Source organism: Cottoperca gobio, chromosome 20 (assembly GCF_900634415.1).
Source record: "Cottoperca gobio chromosome 20, fCotGob3.1, whole genome shotgun sequence".
NCBI lineage: Eukaryota > Metazoa > Chordata > Actinopteri > Perciformes > Bovichtidae > Cottoperca > Cottoperca gobio.
The window spans coordinates 16,022,706-16,043,779 of record NC_041374.1 but is presented as its reverse complement, the minus strand read 5'-3'; the positions used below and the strand labels follow the sequence as shown (position 1 = coordinate 16,043,779).

The following is a 21,074-nucleotide window of genomic DNA, read 5'->3' as shown; positions in this document are numbered from 1 at the left end:
TGTTATTGATTATCCTGCTGGCTTTCTTCCTGTTGACTGAGTGGGGGGAGGTGAGACCCCACCCCCATGCTGTAATGTAATGTACTCCAGCTCTTCTCATTAACTCTGATATCCTTCTTTGTCCTACTCTCCCTTTCTGGTTCTAGGTTTTGTCTTTATTACCTTTTGCGTATTTCCTTCTAAAAATGAAGTTTGTGTCCTAGCTAACTCTGCATCTCATGAACTCACGCTTTGCAGGTCCAGTTTAACTTCTGAGACAGTTAAGCTATTTAATATCCTGCTGAAGTGAAAGCAAGGAGAAACCTTTATCCCTTTTTGGGGGGTTTTCTACCTCTATCCCGCACAGTTTTCCATTCTTCTAATGCGAAATAGATTGAAGCTTATTGTTCTGCATAAGTGAAGCAAAGCTGTCTTAGTCCTCCTACATCACACAAATGCAAGGTTAACCAATTATCACCAGCTCACGTTATACTGCTCTGAATCATAGCTGGTTTATTAGCTTTCACCTACTCTTTCTCTTTACTTACACAATTTATTTACATAAGACAAACCATTATATTTCTTTTAGAAAACCATCAGCTGGTTTGGTGTTTGTATGTAGTAAAACAGTATGTGGTGATCCTGTCCTATTTTGTCCTTAGTTTTGTGCAAGTTATTTAATGTGTAGCTGTGGTGTGGAAGGAAAATAACAAACATAGCAAAACTGTACATGCCAACACGATATGTGTTTCCTCATGAAAACACAATGAAACCCTCTCATATCAAACCGTGTTCTTCACTGCACTTTTAAAAACATTTGAAAACCAGTTCATTGTTGTTGGGAAAGTCCAACAGTGCCTCTATAGGTTCCACTGTATGGAACCGAACTAAAGGTCTCTGTCTCACTGTGTGATGTAACTAATCAATGTTTGGTTCTCTGGTACTAACAAGGTTGTAGTGATCTGTCTTGAGAGTTTGATATTTCAATGTTTTGAGAATTCTTTGGCCTAGAAATCACCCAAATGTTTCCATCTCGACTCAATCCACAACTTTTAGATCACACTGCCTTATGCTGAAGCAGTTTTTTTGCTTTAATAGTCTTTTCTATTTGTCTATTCTATTAAAAATCGTTCTAGATCTAGATGTATCTTGCATAGGGCAGACTTTCGACAGAACACTGCGTGCAGAGGGGAGTGATCAGAATCTGTACGGGAATGGGTGGAGCGGGATGGTGTGTGAGCAAGAGCGTACATAATGGTCAGAAATTATGTGGGAGTTGGCTGGTGCGGTATTGAAAAAAACAGTCCTGTGCAGAACTCCAGTATTGACTCCCCAAGAGTGAATGTAAGCCTTAACTTTGACCATGTTAGTGCCGTAGTCTGTTCATTGTGCTGCAAAGAGAATCTACTATGCAGAAAGCTGCAGAAAGCCACGCCTTGTGAATAAATGACACGGAGTAGGTATGATGTGGAGCTTACGGCTTCAGTAATAGTATGTGTGTTGGTTGTGACCCAATAAATCCCTTGTTTACAAAGCTGCATGCAAAAATGCTAAAGTATATAATACAACCTTTATTATAGTGTTGTTTAGGCTGAAACTAAGTAAGTGATCGGACCAAGTGCCTGCGGTGTTGCTGCCTCTGTCCGTTGGTCCGTTTGCCCATCTGTCCTACATGTGTTTCCTGTTTATTTCGCAGGCAGGTCTGTTCAAAGCTGCCATCTGTATGTGGCTGTTTGTATTTTCGGTTTCTCCTTCTCTCCCTGTTGTTTACTATCTGTGATTTGCATCATGCCCATATTGCTACCTGTATTTTACAAGCATGTAATATGTCGCAAGTTTGATCCCCCACAACTAATACTTTAAATCTCTATCCTAATCACTTCATGTGTATATGTTTCCTTTAAAACAGTTTGTCTTTTTCCATCAAAACTTGCACTAAATCCTTTTACGCAAGCCTGCCAAGCTACCTTCAGTAGTATCCATCATAGGGGAGCTTCTTCAAATCCCCAGTGATTTAGGGAGGGCTTTTTTAGTGTGGGAACATAATAACCTGTGATCATGCCTCTACATAATTCTGTTTTATAACAACAGGTAAGTACATTTATGAGATGTATGAGGAATGGCTATAATCTACTTGCATCATTCTGTATTTATTATTGCATTTCCCATTTTTTGTAGATCTACCTAAATGTAATGTTTGTTTCAGTCAGGCCAGGTCTCATAATTTGGTAGCATGATGAAGTGTTAAAGACAGACCTGGTTCTAGTATCAGTTTAATACTGCAGCCTGTGTCCAGCCTGACACTACAATTTTGCTCAACTCTGTATGTGTTTGTGCTGGCCTGGCCACATTACTTAGTTCAGCTTGTTCCATCTGCATCACAATCGGACAGTAGTTGCACCATAAACGTAGGCCATGAAAACATTAGAACTCTTCAGTATTTGCTATGCTCTTCGTTGCCAAATGCTTTTTGAATCTTGAAAGTGCAGGGCATCACTACTGATTAGAATGATGGACTGTTAAGCAATAAAGTCACCTTGAGCATACATATAAATTCCCTTAGAAACGGCTGTATGCAATTAATTCACTCATTCAAATGGTTTTCCACTGTATAGATATATTAGTCAAGGCTGTCCCTTGTCTCTGTGGTTTATTATGCTGATGGTGTGTGTTGTCTGTGAGTGAGGAAGAGAAGATTACTTTAGGAATGTAGGGAGTGAGACAAGGATTGCGACATGACCTAATATTTTTTCTAAGCCAATAGATATTTGATTTAGCAAGGTCAGCCCTGAAAAAAAGAATGTATGCCTGATTCCTATTTACACAGCAATAAGAGCCACCTCTGTTAAGCATCAAGCATTCGCTAATCATTTAAGCTAGAATATAAGCTTCACTGAGATTTTGTCAGACATGGGAGGATCCCAAAGTTACTAAACTAGTATGAACATAGTTTTGAGGATTGCAAAGATAAGGACATAAAACATCCAGGCAAAATATTCAAATTGAGACTTACCTACTTACTCTTGACCTACACATGATGTACACACATCAAATTATCGACAGAAGAGATGCGCAGAAACTGTCAAGATGTAAAAATTCTTATTGTTTGCCATTAGAGAAATCCCTCCATAAAGCCATTACCTCTTTCAGGCCTTCACCTGGATACATTCCAAAGAAATGTTCAAAAGTAGCCTAGTTAACAAGTGACTTTTTCTATTGACACTGATTAGATGGTTCAGTCCTACCTTCTCTGACTGCTGCTTCCTACTTGGTGCTCAGGGATCTCCCCCCTGCTCTCAATATGGTGTACCTGATAAGCCCTCATAAGCTCACACACATTTTTGAGGCTGTTGCTTTCCTCTACTTTATATTCTTTCGCTGCTGGCTGTAGTTTGTAGGAGGCCCTCGGGGGTGGCTTTCATTCACATAGGGTCATATGCTCCACAAACATTATAAACTCCTCTCTTTTGACTGCGTTTACTCTACAAGCCTAACATTTCAGACGTCTGTTACAGTAGACGTGGTGTGATTTTGTAAGTAAGTCAATAAACATCAATTAAGTAGCACTTTGTTTATAGTCTGGTTAGAGTCGATGTCATTTTAATAGCTATACAATGTCCCCACCCTTGGATGTGGTCACCAACAGCTATTAGCAGTTACTCTCCACAGCTAAGTGCTTTCATTTCTATTATCAAATGTGACGGGACACTATTCTAGGAATTCCAACATACCCATGTTGGCAGCACTGAAACAGTGACATTCCACTTGTTTAAATAGCTCCCACCATTCCTTATATGACACATGCTCATAATCTAGCAAATTAGAACCCATCTAATTATGGCTAAACAAATAATTGAAATTTTATCAAGCAATGCGCATTATTTGTTAAAGGAATACGTGTCAAAACACCATTTTATTGTAGTGCTGTAGTGCTGCAGAGATGTTCTGGCTTACAAATCATATTCTACAGATGGAAGGAAAGAAATCTTAGTTTGGTACAGATCCTCACAAAAACTCCCACCATGATCATTTAAATATATTTTTTAATGAGAATAATGATGCAAAAATGATCGTTAATCGATATCAGTCCAAATAATTGTAATAAGGTATTCTTTTTAAATTGTTCAGCCCTACATCATAACCCTCTAACCTTTGCTACATTTAAAGTAGACACTGGGAGATCAGGGTCTGGTGTTCCTACTGCAGCTACAATTCATAGTAAATGTGTGATGGGGGGGGTGTTTGGATGTATGTGCACAGTGTTTTTGTTCCAATTGTGAGATAGTGACACCATCTGGAGAAGGGTGGAATCACTTTTCTGTGCGTGTGTGTGATAGTGCGTGATTTCCGTTGTCCATTTTCTGCCTGAGGTCATAAAAGAATGACATTGCTTTTGCTTGCTTCGGGTGGAGCTTAGATTGAGGGAAAAGAGTTTGCCAGACTGCGAGTCAGATGATTTCGTTGTTGTTCTCACATGACCATGACTCATTTGCACTTTTGGCCAGAAAAATTGGGAAGGACTCTGTGATATAACCAGATGCTGTTTCACTGTATTTATTTGTGATGACGTTGCAATTTAAAGTACAGATGTCAACTGTGTCTCGAATTACATTACTCTTGTGTGCCAACCAATATGTTTTCAGTTTCTATTGCATTTTTAAAATGCTTTTCATACTGTTGATTTGTTTGTTAAATCACAGCAGTGTACCTAATTGTGGAAGATTAATTTCCATTCGATGTGTCTTTGTCATTAACTAGCTTTTGAAATGTAAGCGGAAATAAGACAAACAAAACAAATGCATTTCTGTTTGTCAAGAAAGAAAATGACACATAAGAGTTTGGGCAAAAAATACATTATAGACATCTAAAGCAATCAGTTTCCTGCATTTATTGAAACATCAGAGAATCTCCAAACGTGTCATACCAGGTGCTCTTAAAGCTACACTGCTGATCCTACAGTGTAATTGTAAGAGCACATGACACTGACTAAGGGAAAAATGGTTGGATTTCATATAGTGTGTCAGTCAACCCTTCAATGTTAGTTGGACAAAGTCACAGACGGCTCAAAAAGAGGAATATTGTGTTAGTAGCAGTTAGTAGTGGCAGTGGAGAGACAAAAGCCAGCAATCACTAGCGTACTATATTTTGTCTTACACATCTCATGCTTAGTGTTTACAAATGGGAGAGAGGATTCAGGTGTAATCGGCACTAAGTTAACATTGATACCAAGCCTTGGCTGACACCAATTCTCTCCTTCTTCCTCCTTTATTTTTTTTCTTCTGACCTACTTCCACACCGTCTCAGCCGCTTCCAGAAATTCAATTTAAAGTCGTTCCCTGATGAAAGATTGACTCGAACATGGTCGAGATAGCTTCTACTCACTCAACAATCATTTATCTTGTGTCGGTCACATCAATTTTCAGCGATTTTGTTTTCCCCCCCATCATAGTAAGGATGTCTTAAAGTATCCAATAAACCCTCAGCCCTATGCAGACATTAGTACAGTAACCCTCGTCTTTCTGTCCTTTCTCTCCCGCCCATGCTGTGTGTATTGCATAACAGGCAGGGTTGTTTACCTAAAGGATTTAAAGGCTTAGGACATCATTAAGTGCAACACACAGACTCTTATGCACACACACACAAAATCACTATGACAGCAGCCATCTGACATCAAACCAAGGGGAGCTTGATACTACCAAATCCTTCTTTCTGTGTGATTTGATAGTCCCTCTTTAAGCTCTGCCTTTACACATCTTTCCGTTTAATGATGCAGGCAGCGGATGTTCAGTTTTATCTTCGCATGACTGGGGAAAGCTGGGTGGACATTGGCCACATCTTTGAATTCACCCGTGGAGTTTTTTCTTAAGTGAATATCAAGTTATTATATTATTATTCATAAATTGCTCTTCGAACTCTTACAGTTTTGTCAAAAGTGTTTTAATCCTCAGTCACAACTCCAGACTTTGTCTATCTCTGCTAAGTGACGAACAGCCAATATGTCGCAGCCTGATGGACACTCACCTGACTGATGGGCGACAAGTGGCCGGAAGACGGCATCAGAAACTGAACTTCCGTTTTGTCTGACTTTAAAGCCGTATCTTCCGCAACCCTGTAGCCTCGACGTGGCTTCTGTGTTTTATAAAAAGTTCAGGATTAGCCTAATCTGGTTACGTGATTAGTGCCCACTTCACATGCTCTTAAAAAGGCAGATGAACAGGTTGCCAAGAATTTGATAGAGCAGAGCTTGATCTGCCTTTGTCTAGTCACTTGAGTTAAAATTAGGGATCCATGATACAGACATCAGGATGATATGCTTCAGACTATTAATATTTTGTTAACACACGTTTAAATAACAGAAATTATCGGGTTCTAAATATAGGGTTTACCTGAATGTTTTTGATGCTTTATTTGTTTCCATGATGGTTAAGTCAGAAATAAGTAGTCAAATGTTCGAATATTAGTAATGATAATAGTAATTAAAAATAAGAAAAATAAAAAAAGTCTCCTCTCTACACAGATCAGAGGGAGACGCATATAGTAGAGGAGCATATTAAATAGTAAATAATCGTTAGTTGCAACCCTACCTATATGTATATTGGGTTACCCAATCTTTACTGTAACTAGAATAGCAATTCTCCAATTGCTATTCTAGTTCCCACTTCGGTGTGTTCTTGAGCTTTAATTGTAATGTGAAAACAACATGAAGACTTATTGTATTGATATCTGTTTCCGAGTTGTTTCCGACTTCAGGGGGCGTTTCATAAAAATCGAGCTGAAGTAATCCTGTTGACAAACAGACAAACCAAGCCAAAAACATAATAATAATATTAATAGGGTCTATATGATTAGAGTCTGTTAACATTAAAATGGTTCTAAAGATGCCTGGGATTGCATGGCTCCATACCAGTATCCAGTATATAGTCTCCAGCTGTCCTGTGTCCTCCCTGTGCTTTTCTGATCGATTCCACCTATAGCACCCTGGAGGTCAGTCAGGACGTCAGATTGTAAATGAAACTGCTCACTGAGGCAGCACCTGCAGTTTAAAATAGTAGAGGATTATTGATTCAAAATGATATACTGCACAGCTTTTACTTTGGATGGCAAGTGTTTTTCTCTGCTTTCTCAGCGCCACAAGCTCACAAATGTTTTCTGTGAAAAATAAGTCAATTTTTGGCATTGACTTAACTTGCTTTTTTTCTTGCTTTTCCATCCCTCTTGTTTATCCTACTTGTGTGTGTGCACATCCATCCATCCTTCTCTCTCCTCCCACACTGCCCTATAGCTGTCTGTCTGTTTTACTATTGCTTTCTGCTTCCCTCGCTTTCTTTGCTCCTCCCTCTTGGTGTGTGTGTGTGTTTGAACATGCACGCGCACTTGTGCAGCAGGGATCAGAAGCTCACGGAGGTTGAGTCAAGGGAGGTGTGTTTGTGTGTTTGTGTTTGTGTGTGTGCGTGCAGGTCGGTGGGAGGGTGAGGGTGCTTTGTGATGCATGGCTGATGCTGCTGACATCGTCGTCACAGGCCAATTTTCACACACACAAACACACACACACGCTGTCACAGAAATAGCTGATCCTCACATTATCCACACAGCACAGGCAGCATTCCTGACTTCTGCACCTTACTAGCAGTATCTCTATACTTTGGACCCCCATAACTGGAGTTCCCCAGGGACCACTACTAGGAACCCCTCCCTTCCACCCCCTTTTTAAGCCCCGCTCCTCAGAATGGAGCAGAGGGGAGGCTCTCGACGGAAGGGTAAGCTTATCATAACTAAAGTACTCCTTCAGCAGTCCTGTACTTGCACTATATTCAAGCTTGTACAGTTAGACTTTGGAGATATTTGGTTGTTTGTGTAATGTTTTTGTTCTCTATAGTTTTGTTCTCTTTTTATAGAATTGCATTGTCTTGTCTAGCCTAACTATTCTCCTCAAGATAAATTGTTCCACCAAAGACAAATCTGACTATAAATGAGGTGTTGTTTGTTTTTGTGTCCCTATGCTAGATTTAGTGTGAACTGTTTCACAGTGATGAAAAGTATTAACAGCAAAGGGCTTTGCCTTGGTTCCGTTGTTAAGGGCTCACTAAGTCAAAAGCCATGATATTTGAATGAGCTGTGGTCCTGTACAGATTACTGAGCAAGGCATGGCACTAAATCTTACATTTAGAGTTAAAATGAACCCTAAAATGTAGAAACTGTGCTGTCTAGCAGTTAGACTAAATATGTACAAAAGTGCATATAAATTAAGTAAATTAGTTTTTTGTTTTTATTTCTGCTGCTTCTTAATCTTGTAGCTGGAAAGTGTTTTTCCCCTTTTATGTTAACCTTGAACTGATTTTGAACATGCACTGTCTGGACTCTCAGTGTCTCCTAAAGCTAACCCTCTTTTTTTCCCTCCCGCCCTCTCATAATCTTATTTTTTTTGGGTACAATGAGCGACAGGCCAACTCTGGCAGCAGTGTTAGGCAGCTTACAGTGTCGTCACAGTGTGCAGCTTAGTGGTTATAAATAGGATGCGTGGTCATTTATTACCACAGTGACCAGAGAGGCTGAGCCTTAACATTAGCACATCCTCCATGTACCTGTACCTTCTGGTGAATATATACTAATCAGTGGGCAGGGTGCTGATGAAGTCTGACTTCAGCCCAAGCTCCACAGCTTCTTTAGCCAGGGATGTGAACACAAACAAAAAGCACTGTGAAGAACTGAGAAAAAGTGAAGGCAGCAGAGGGTTGTTGCCAATAGGATGTTCAGTATTTCCCTAACAACAAATGACAGACTGACTAATGACTCCTCTTAGCAGTGCGCTGGGGCAGGGTTAGGGAATCCCACTCCCTTATGTAACGATACTGACAGATGTTGAATGTTGGGGCAGCGGTCTAGCTTGCATGTAATTCCTTTGTCCTACAATCATACCATCACTTTGACCCAGACATTTGTAATGGTGGTGAATTGTTCATTCTAATACCTTTACCTCTGTGTACCTATTTAAATAGAGGCACGTTGATTGGCAGTGTGTGCTAGAATGAATTGAAAACAGTTTGTCCCCTGAAAGGTAGAAAATTATTAGCAGTATTGTAAAATATAAGCAATATGTATTCATTTGACTAAAACCCGAGGCATGGCTTATATGACAGAAACATCACCTCCTACTAAAATGTTCTTAGTAACAAAACTCAATTATTTTCCAGACAATACTCGGATCATAACATCGTCTTGGCCGAAAGCTTGATCTGTCTTTGGAAACAAACTCTTTCATTAATTAGAATTTATTGATTTTATTTATTTTCTGCAGAATTATGCTTTGGTGTTTGTGCCAATCAGGGAATAACTCCTTTTTGAAATGTGTCTTAAATTTCCAAGTGAGCTGATATGAACTGTGCTTGGCAGTTTGTATAGTTTTTTTTGTGTATAGTATTTTTTGTTGTATTAAGGTGTTCTACCACAGTAGCTTTGGGTTTAATGGAAGAAGAGGATGTATGCGATTTAACCAGAGAGGTGTTGATTTTATCTGTGTCAGTTTGCATATGGTCTATGCCACTAGCATACTGTATAACCTCCTCGCAATGTCACATTTTTCAAGGGTCACCTAGTGCGCTATAGCGCAGGGAGACTCTGCTCACCACCTGCAGAAGTAGGACACACACACACACACACACACACACACACACACACACACACACACACACACACACACACACACACACACACACACACACACACACACACACACACACACACACACACACACACACACACACACAGAGAGAGAGAGTTCTTACCATAAAATACACCTGCATTCATTCATCAACAACGACACAGGAGGTTTCACCTTTCTCCCTTCCCTTTTTATTATAGACGGAACAGTGACTTTGTAATCAGTCTGGTTTGAACTCATTAAGTTTAATACTGTTTCCATTCATTTATGACAAAATTGTTTGTTTGTTTGTTGGATTAGCTTTACTCACCACAGTGATGATAAGGATGGTGTTTTGTGCTCGGTCTCCACTATGTTTATACATGCAAAATAAGAAGGGGAAGTGTCGAGAAGAGGGCTAACGCAACAAAGAGATGCAGTGTAAGCCTACATGGACTCTTCTACTGCCAAACTGTTAAATACAGCACAAACATCTTTCAGCCTGGCCAGCAGGAGGAAAGGACTCTGTGTTTCAGAGCAGATGTGTTTTGTAGTTTTAAATGAGGTGACTTTGCTCTCTCTGGGCTCTTCAGTTCCATCCAGCATTGTCTACACACAGAACTCCTCTCAAATGCTGTTAGCTAAAAAAAAACTAAAAGAAACGGGTCCACTGCTTTTAGTGCCATTTGGTGTAATTCAACCTTTGCATTTGTTTTACTAGCAATGGGAGTCTTCGACAATGCAGTTCCACATGCCTCTATCATAAATAGATTTTATATCACCACATTATAGTGCACATATACTAAAATGTTAGGATAAGCCATATGCGATTAAGATCCCTTTAGCTGGAGACATTGCTGGGCTTTAAAGATTGGAAATCATTTTCATCCATTATCATTTTCATTTGAACACACCCATACACACACTGCTGTTTTCATCTTCCATGGTACTCTCATTCTTTCCTGTAGACCAGGTGGAAACATTTACATCCTTTTTAGTGCACTTTCAGCATTCCTGAACCGACATGAGAACAGCTGATATTAGGACTTTGTGCAATGCAGGAATAGCAGGCTGACATCTTTGCAGTATGTACCTGGTCAGTCATAACTGCGCTTGTTTTCTCAGGGTGGCCGAGCTGGACAGGGTTGGATTGTGGAAATAATTTTAGCTCTGCATGATCCAAACTTTTTATCCCCCAATTTCTAGCCCTAACGGACAAACTATTATTTTGTGATGCTGTAGCAATACTTACGCGGGCAAACCCAGGTTGTTTAGTTAAGTCAGTCCTCCTGCACCTTTGTGTTGCCCCAATAAATAATGTCATGATGTGTAATTCCCTTTAGCAAGAGGACATGAACAGGAACTTCCAGGAAGCAGCGTGAATTAGTCCAAGATGAATGGCAACATGTGTAATGTGCACAGAGGCTAACATCTGTTAACTAGGCCAGAGTCTTGTCACTGCTACTGTATATGAAACTGGACCATGTCCCCCAGGACTGTTCGACGCTACACTGAAGCACAGTCACACATACACACACGTTGGCATTCACACACCAACAGTTAAGATAATACGTAGACAGACGTGTACAGACTTCGGTAGATCATCTTCATCCTCCATATCATCCCCTACGTGTCCCTGTGCCTTTTCTTTTATTCATGATCTACTACACTTACTCCAGAATTTCAGTGTTTGGCATCTACTGGAAGGATTTGTGGCAGCTGGCTCTTTTGCTTAGTTTGAAATGGTGATATGCAAGTTCTACTTTGCTATAAAACAGTAGTGCTACTTTGTCACCGTTGATGTGTTTATGTTGTCATGGGCTTGTGTGTCTGCCAACATGGATCGTCAGTTGAGGGCACTTTTGGAGAATGCCCTGCAATACTCAGCGTCAGCTAACTTAGCTAAATAACACAATACCACTAGACATTGTGTGTTTAAAAATGTATGTTTGATACCAGGTACTCCATGTAATAGCTGTCACCCTCTGGCAAGAGAGAAGGGGACCGGAAATGGCGAAACAAAAAAATATGATTGGTTAGGGTTGCAGCTCTGAAAAAAGTTGACGTAACTCAACTTTGATTTGTTGCTGTGTGATTGACGTGATGTGTTACAAGTGTTGCTTTGTAGCTTCATGTCACCGGCTTCCATTGAAAATGAATTGTAGCCTGTTGCTTTGTCACCGGTAGTTTGAACACACAGTGTTACCATGGGGTGATGACCTTTTTTATTACACATTAGGAAAAAAACAGAGATGCCAATAAATGAAGCAGAGAAAAACATAAAAGCATACCAGTATGTTTTTTTTCGGTTGTCATTAATGGCCATGGAAAGTCTCAATTTGCTACTGTATTTGCAACAGTCAGAAACTACTGCTATCTTCTACGCCTTGTAGTAAATATTTAATGTTTTGTGTTATAACTGCGTCCCCATTTGTTTTTGTTTTAAATGCCCTGAACAAATTCTTAGATCCCAAGATATCAGCAGCACATCTTCACATTTGAGAAGCTGTCTAGTTCTGCATTACACTTGATAATTAACTAAAACAATTGCCTTAGGAAAAAACCAAAACATGTGCTGTCCAACATTATAGATCATGTTTGGCAATGCAGCAGTTTGTCTTTTTCTTTTAAATAACTCTTTTTTCAAACATTAGAGCCTTTCTGTTCAGGAGGCAGACTTCCTGTACAACATGTACTACTTTCAGACTGAGGCATTGTATGTTCCGAGTACAGTCTTTACTGTAGACTAAAAGTCGAAACATATAATGTGATCACTCGGTCACAAAACACTATCTTAACTGTATTGTAGGACTTATCGTGGCAGGAGTAATATTACTATGACATTTTTATTCTGTTTGACACTTCCTGATTGACGTCTAAACCACCTTACACGTCAGCACATTCTAAAAGTGGAAACCGTACCTGATTTGGAAACGGTATTGCCAGTTTTAGCCTGCTGCCGGTCCTCAAAGAGGATTTAGCTAGTATAATTTTGGACAATGATTACCTGTGGTGTGTGTAGCATCCTACCAAGCTAAGCGATGGCTGACAGGTTGATTCACCCTTGGCTGCATCTTCGCTGTATAATGGTCATTATCGTAAATAATTCCCCGTTATCCCAGCTTATTGAAGGCATTGTACCCTCACCTAATATGTCGTGCTATTTCACTCAGACTGTGTTTTAAAGAGCTAGCACAGTACAAGGACAAAGTGACTTTCCCTGTGATTACCACCGCGCTAAGCCATGCTGCAAGCCTCTTATTCCCCCTGCAGCTGGATCAAGCAGTAAAAGTTACCCATGAAATCCCCACTGCGGCCAGAGTTCACTGAATGAATGCAGAAGACCCGGCAGAGAGACGTGGTCAACAATTGGAATATTTTAAGGAGAGTAAAAAAATGAACAAAAATGTTGGTATATGGTTATGAATATTTCTTGTACTGACTTCAGGCACTGCAGTGTATTTTTTTTTAAAAGCAGCTTAAAATAAAACAGTTTGACTCTGACCTTTTAGTCTTAAAATGGTTATTTTATGATTTCTGGTAAAAGTTGTAAACATGATAATAAACACACCAGATATTTAAATTCATTCATTTGAATTTCTTCGTCGGTCTCTCCCTGCCTGCTCTTTCATCATCAGTAACGTCTGAGTCTGAAGCTCTTGTTGTCTCTCCCTCCCCACCAGCCTCCTCTCTCTCTCTTCATTTTGCTTTTATGAATAATCAGCTATAGTCCACTTCATTTTTGGAACACGTTAACAGCTAAATGGATTGTTTTGTAATTTTCTACTGCCGTTACATTCACACATACACATACACTCGCTGTGCATCAGGTGAAGTGAGTGGAGTCTTAACTCGAGTAGTTTGTGATATAGAGCCCTGAGTAAGGATGAAAGTATGGATCATGATAAATGGACAAATGGTTTCGTCATACAAAACAATTCGAATAAGTCAATAGATCAACCAACTCTGGGAAATGTATAATGGAATGTGTTTTCTGACATTTTATATAATATACATTATTCTTTAAAATAATTCAGCAATAATGGATGTTTGCAGCCCTGGTGCACACAGTAACATTTCTGTCAATGGTAAGAATAAAGACATGGTAGGGACTAAACTTGATGTGTAAATCCGTGTGAAAGGATTTAAAATCCGTGCGAAAGGATTTGTAAACTGCTCTCGGAATCACAAAACCGCGTGAACGGATTTGTACACTGTGCGCACGGATTTACAGATAATCATTGGGCTTTGTACATTTAAATGTGATCTTACTCTGTGGCATTTTATCTGCTGTTATATTACTCTAGCCTAATGTTTCTAGTCTAATAGTCTGTGGTAGGGAAAATTTACATTTTGTGACCTTACTGTAGTTATTACTGCATTTGATCTGCTGTTATATCACTAATATTTCTAAAGGGAATTTAGTGAGCACAGATGGGTCCACCTGCTGGGCTTTTCTGCTTGACGCAACTCCGGCAGTGCGGTTGTGCCAGCCACAGGTCATTTATAGTCTGTGTAACTGAATACATAGATTACATTATACATTACAGTGACCTATCTGTACTTAGTCAATATAAACTTGATACGGCACACTGCAGTCCTACAATGTTAAATTACAGTTCTAGAATGTTAGGTTACAGTTCTAGAATGTTAGGTTACAGTTCTAATGTAGTTCAGTTAGAATGTTAAATTGAAGTTCTAGAATGTTAAATTGCAGTTCTAGAATGTTAGTTTACAGTTCTAGAATGTTAAATTGCAGTTCTAGAATTTTATGTTACAGTTCTAGAATTTTAAGTTACCGTTCTAGAATGTTAAATTTCAGTTCTAGAATGTTAGTTTACAGTTCTAGAATGTTAAATTACAGTTCTAGAATGTTAAGTTACAGTTCTAGAATGTTAAATTTCAGTTCTAGAATGTTAAATTACCGTTCTAAAATGTTACGTTACAGTTCTAGAATGTTAGGTTATGGTTCTAGAATGTTAGGTTACAGTTCTAGAATGTTACGTTACAGTTCTAGAATGTTAAATTACAGTTCTAGAATGTTACGTTACAGTTCTAGAATGTTACGTTACAGTTCTAGAATGTTACGTTATAGTTCTAGAATGTTACGTTATAGTTCTAGAATGTTACGTTATAGTTCTAGAATGTTAAGTTACAGTTCTAAAATGTTACGTTATAGTTCTAGAATGTTAAGTTACAGTTCTAGAATGTTAAATTACCGTTCTAGAATGTTACGTTACAGTTCTAGAATGTTACGTTGCAGTTCTAGAATTTTAAGTTACCGTTCTAGAATGTTAAATTTCAGTTCTAGAATGTTAAATTACAGTTCTAGAATGTTAAGTTACAGTTCTAGAATGTTAAATTTCAGTTCTAGAATGTTAAATTTCAGTTCTAAAATGTTAAGTTACAGTTCTAGAATGCTAGGTTATGGTTCTAGAATGTTAGGTTACAGTTCTAGAATGTTACGTTACAGTTCTAGAATGTTAAATTACAGTTCTAGAATGTTACGTTACAGTTCTAGAATGTTACGTTACAGTTCTAGAATGTTAAATTACAGTTCTAGAATGTTACGTTACAGTTCTAGAATGTTAAATTACAGTTCTAGAATGTTAAGTTACAGTTCTAGAATGTTACGTTATAGTTCTAGAATGTTACAGTTCTAGAATGTTACGTTATAGTTCTAGAATGTTACGTTATAGTTCTAGAATGTTAAGTTACAGTTCTAAAATGTTACGTTATAGTTCTAGAATGTTAAGTTACAGTTCTAGAATGTTAAATTATCGTTCTAGAATGTTACGTTACAGTTCTAGAATGTTACGTTGCAGTTCTAGAATGTTACGTTATAGTTCTAGAATGTTACATTACAGTACTAGAATGTTACGTTGCAGTTCTAGAATTTTAAGTTACCGTTCTAGAATGTTAAATTTCAGTTCTAGAATGTTAGTTTACAGTTCTAGAATGTTAAGTTACAGTTCTAGAATGTTAAATTTCAGTTCTAGAATGTTAAATTACCGTTCTAAAATGTTAAGTTACAGTTCTAGAATGTTAGGTTATGGTTCTAGAATGTTAGGTTACAGTTCTAGAATGTTACGTTACAGTTCTAGAATGTTAAATTACAGTTCTAGAATGTTACGTTACAGTTCTAGAATGTTACGTTACAGTTCTAGAATGTTACGTTACAGTTCTAGAATGTTACGTTACAGTTCTAGAATGTTAAATTACAGTTCTAGAATGTTAAGTTACAGTTCTAGAATGTTACGTTATAGTTCTAGAATGTTACAGTTCTAGAATGTTACGTTATAGTTCTAGAATGTTAAGTTACAGTTCTAAAATGTTACGTTATAGTTCTAGAATGTTAAGTTACAGTTCTAGAATATTAAATTACCGTTCTAGAATGTTACGTTACAGTTCTAGAATGTTACGTTGCAGTTCTAGAATGTTACGTTATAGTTCTAGAATGTTACATTATAGTTCTAGAATGTTAAGTTAGTTCTAGAATGTTAGGTTACAAATGTTAGAAATGCCCAAAAGTACAGTAAGATCACTGTAGCCTACTCAGTAGAACAGGCTCATTATAAATTCCCTTTAGAAGCATTAGGCTATGTAACGGCAGATAAAATGCCACAAAGAGTGAGATCACATTCAATTTACGAAACCAAATCATTGTCTGTGAATCCGTGCTGATTTTACAAATCTTTTTGCACAGTTTTGTGAATCCGAGACACGGTTTACAAATATGTATGTGAACAGATTCTGAACTATTATTATGAATGGATTAAGACCAGGATAGCTTGCATTAGGCCTAAAATATGCTTAATCATATTCATTCCGTAGCCTTGTTTGTTGCCTCTAAATTGTGAAGTTTAGTGACTTTCAGATACTAAAGTGACTGCCATACCGAAGTGAGTAATTGACTACTGCATTGTGCTGCTAGTGTTCAGTTAGGGCTTGCAAAGTGGCTTTTCAACAGAATGTTTGTAAGGCTAAGACTAGAGTAATTTAAAGTGGTGGATGCTGTTGGTGACTGACCAATTCTGCGAGAATCGGTTACAGGAATCCCTCAATTAGTTGTGTCTGGAGGATAGATACATTTTCTGTCCTCCATTGTCCTTGTGTTAGTTCTTTGTGGGTACTCCTGTATGGACTTCTTTGCTCTTCAGTTTTAGAGGTTTATAGTCCGCACATTTGTTTTGTTTCCTACTGTATTTTTCCTCTTTTATTCCTTATGAACCTAATGTTTATCGTTTAATTGTTTGTCTTATTGGCATTTATTTATAGTGTTTTATTGTTTATGAAGCACAATGTACCAGTTTGGTCTGTGTGCTTTTGTTTTGCTTCCGTTAGCCGAGTTTTATTTTTAACCGTGTTGCACTTTTTCTCACTCCTTCTTACTCAGAATTATAGCTTTCTGGAGGATATACTATTTTGACATCTTTCTTCCCTTAAACAAACTAGTGTAAAAAACACTGCATCATAGTTGTTCACATGTGTGAATGCATTTATGACATGATTACAAGAGAAGCTTTTCCATATTTCATATGATGGAGGAAATTTCCCCGTCGTGGGACAAATGAAGGATTTCTGAAAGGGAAATGCACATGCTCACACAGATAATCATTAGCTGACACATTTGTCTAGAATTAGGATCCCTCACTGTTTACAGTTGGACTTGACTGCAGCATCTTAGCCCCTACGCTCTAAGCTGTCTGTTCCTTCAAAGCATTTGCTTAGTGCGTTGCTGTTTAGGTTGCCGGCTCCAGCAGCAAAGACACACTGCGATTCACAGTTTGGTGCTAGAATGTTGTTTCTGAAGATTGCTTGGTAGCTGTGTGTGACGTTGGTGAAGATTGTGACTTCCGTTGTGGTTCGTAATGCTCAGATGCAGAGAAGAGGTGTGTACTTCTCCAAATGACCTTTAACAGGCCTAAAGAGAACTGAGCTCATGGAGTAGAAGCTCAAAATGAGATCCAGTTGTGTTCTGTTAAAGCGTATTATCCATGCTTTTTCAAGCGTAATGAGTATGTCAGTGTAAATCCTTGACAGACAGGGTAAGAGGACAATACAGCCACTGTCTGATCTGACTGTGTCCTGAACTACAAATTTGTTTTACCACAAAGATAAAAAGTAATATCTTTGAGTCAAATAATCTTCAAATCATATGAAGTTTTTTAGTTGATTATTTCAAAATAGAAAAACATTACATTACAAGTGAAGTTCATCTTTCACATCAAAAAGCTACAAATATGATTAACAAGCGCCACAACAGAGATGATCATTTGCGTGGCTCAGTGTTACCTGCTAGTTAGGTAAATGATTAATGTGAATTATGTGTAATTTGCCTTTTCATTTACATTACTTGTCAATATGCTGTGTGATTGTCTGCGTTTGAGATCACTCCTCTAAATCCAACACATCGCTTACTATTCTGCCAACAAGGAATATGTTTAGGTATGAATTATTAATGCACATTATAAGAAGTCCTCATTATGATCTGGATTATTGAAGAGGAAAGAAAGTCTCAGAAGAAGAAAACTCCGATTCACATAAGTGCAAGGCAGAGACTCCAAAGGGTTTTTGGGGCATGTGGTCTCCACTGTTTTAAAAAAAGAGAGAAAATGCTTACACCCTGAGTTTGTCCAAACCTCACTTCTCTCTCCACATATATACAAAACACTAATGCTGCATTTCCACTGCGTATAGTACTCTCCTCGACTCGCTCTATTTCGGTGTTCCATTGGCAAACGTTGTGAATAGCACCTGGTACTTATTTTGGTATCGCCTTTGTCAAGGTTCCAAGCGAGCTTGCCAATAGTAGAAGGTGGAGTTAAAGCACTGCAGACCAATGATTGTTCAGAGAATCATCACATGCACAACACAGGACATCCTGCACAAACTGCCATTTTTAAAAAGCCAACCTGCCAAGAAATTGCTTTATTATCTATACTTTATTCCAAATGAGCAATAATGAATAGAAATTATAATAAAAAAATAATTGATATAACATATTCAACCTTGCATAACATATTAACCATTAAACCATATGGATTTGGTGCAAAGGTAATTGTGACACCTCTAATACAAATATTGACAGCCGTTGATCAGTAGTGTGAAACAACAGAAGGACCTGCAGACGTAAGTCTGAGTGGCGGTGGTGATGGCCTAGTGGTCTATATGTACGGCTTCCAAATACAACACCAGATGGTTGTGAGCCTGAGCAAGGCACTTAACCCCAAGAGCATCTGCTTAATGACCTGTAATGTAATGTAATGTAATGTAATGTAATGTAATGAAAAATGCTTATCATTTGAGGAAGCGGGTTCTTTCATATATGGCTGTATTTTTTTGCCAGCCACCACCCATATTTTGCTTTGGTCACATGACATGTTAATCCTACACTACATTTGTTGTAAAGAATCAATTGTGTTGTGATTCCACAGGTGATGGCGTCCCAAAGGAAAACAGTCCCTTTATCAACAACACAGACAATGACAAAGGCAACAGCTATGATGGCACCAACATGGCCCTTTTTGAGGTAACCGTTTCATCATCAGCTTGATATAATCCTTATACACAGGGCAGCGGGGATGTTTTACTGATTTTACTGCACAAGGAAACCTGACTGTGATTTGATTTGGCAAGATGTTTTAAGCCACAAAGGAGAAACCCCAAACTGTGTGCTAGACACTACACATACATCAATATCATAAACATTCACTGCCACGACTATTTCTGTATTTAAAATTAGAACTAACCTATGAAGCTCAGACTATTCATCAATGCACAGTGTGCTAAAGCATCAGGGTACGCTAAATACAAATATAAATACACAAGGAGGTGAAAGCACCAATCTTTTCTTAGCTCAACAATGCATCAATCAAAGAGTTTATTTGGAATGTAAGCTGCTGCGTTCCTCTAAGAGCATTCATCTGAACTCTTTCCAAGTGCTTTGCTCTGCCACTTGGCAGACCTTGCCACTCTGGTCACTGGCCCTAGTAAAGAATCAATTAGGCACTGCAGTTTCTGTTTTCTCCACTCTGCAAGAAGCTGACCCAGCCATGCTATTCTAAGATGCTTTGAACATTTAACTAAATATTGCACTGTTCATTTTAATCCTGGAAGAGTTTGTCATTTTAAGCATATGGCAACTGACCAATCAAAAGCCAAGTTGTGAAAGTATTTTTTCAATGTTTATTTCATATCTTGTCAACACATACATAGTGAGGATTAAATCAAATAAGTAAAAAAAAAAAAGGTTTGTCATCCTGCTCTTGTTCAGCCTTTAAAATAAACATGTTCTCTATTGCAGGAGGAAATGGAGAGCAACCCCATGGTTTCATCTCTCCTCAACAAACTGGCAAACTACACCAACCTCACACAGGGCGCCCAGGAGCACGAGGAGGCTGATGATGATGAGGGGCCCAAAAAGAAAGCTGTCAAGGTAGAGCAGAGAGCCTTGTGTTATACAATGTTTGGATCAGAGCTTAAAGGCTGAGTACTGTACAGTTGCATATTAACAGTTGTTCTTTTAAACCTGCTGAACTATCATTACATAACAGGGTCTTTGACCGATGAAGTCCTGCTGTTTGTTTTATTTTCACATCTTTCTGGGGGTATGCAAACTTTATCACCTTATTTTCTTCATAACATTTCGTGTCACTGCTCACCTTTTATGCTTACTGGACATTTTTATCAGTCTTTGGCAAAACATCTGAAGGCCAAACCGTAATAGACATAGAAATATGAGGGAATGTTTTACTTTTTATTTAGAGTCTGTAGTTCTAAAACAACAAGCTTCATATAAAGCACAGTATTTTTTTCTTTTCTTTTCTCTTTTTTTTTTTTTACTAAATAGGACCTCTTGATTGAGTCAGAACTGCGGTAAAAGTAGATGTTATAAGAAAAATACTGCTGGCAGTCCAGCAGCTAATGTCTCCTATTTATGAGTCAGCACAAGCCTTTGTGTTGCTCTTGTTCCACAATCCATTCGTGCTGGTTCTCCTCTAAGATTCTTTTGATGCTCATATTTTGGTTTCTTAGAAAATAAAAGTTCAAAGTAGCCACAGTGCTGCCATGCGGCACATAGATGCTTGTGTAACCACAGCTTCAGTCCCATGCCAGTTGCTCCATCTTGTCCCCTGCATGGAAATAGGGCTCGGGCACCTCCCATTGGCTGGAGGAACATCTTGGTAAAGAATGAAGCTGACACCATTGTCGCCCTTCTTTGTCTGGACCAGTGGGACTAGTGCTGTACATTTGGAGATAGATGGCTAAAAAGGTAGCTGCTTTTCAATACGAAGTAATCGACATTTTGTGTTTTTGTCAGAAAAGTTTAATATATTCCTGTCGACAGAGCCTTTTTACATGCTACAGTTTTTTGCAAGGAATGCTATCTTTTGGGGTGGAAGCATTGAAGGATTTTTTTACCATTTCTGTCCGTGGTTTCTGGATATTATATAGT

General features: G+C 38.4%; 1 protein-coding gene across 4 annotated transcripts in view; it reads left to right on the top strand.

Moving 5' to 3' along the window:
* Positions 1 to 21,074, top strand: part of slc12a7b (solute carrier family 12 member 7b) — a 57,909-nt gene that overhangs the window by 15,168 nt on the left and 21,667 nt on the right. For all 4 annotated transcript variants that reach the window (XM_029457307.1, XM_029457306.1, XM_029457310.1 and 1 more), the window contains exons 2-3: positions 19,054 to 19,148; positions 19,923 to 20,054. In XM_029457307.1, coding sequence (XP_029313167.1) covers positions 19,054 to 19,148; positions 19,923 to 20,054 — 227 coding nt within the window. The remainder of the gene's footprint in view (positions 1 to 19,053; positions 19,149 to 19,922; positions 20,055 to 21,074) is intronic.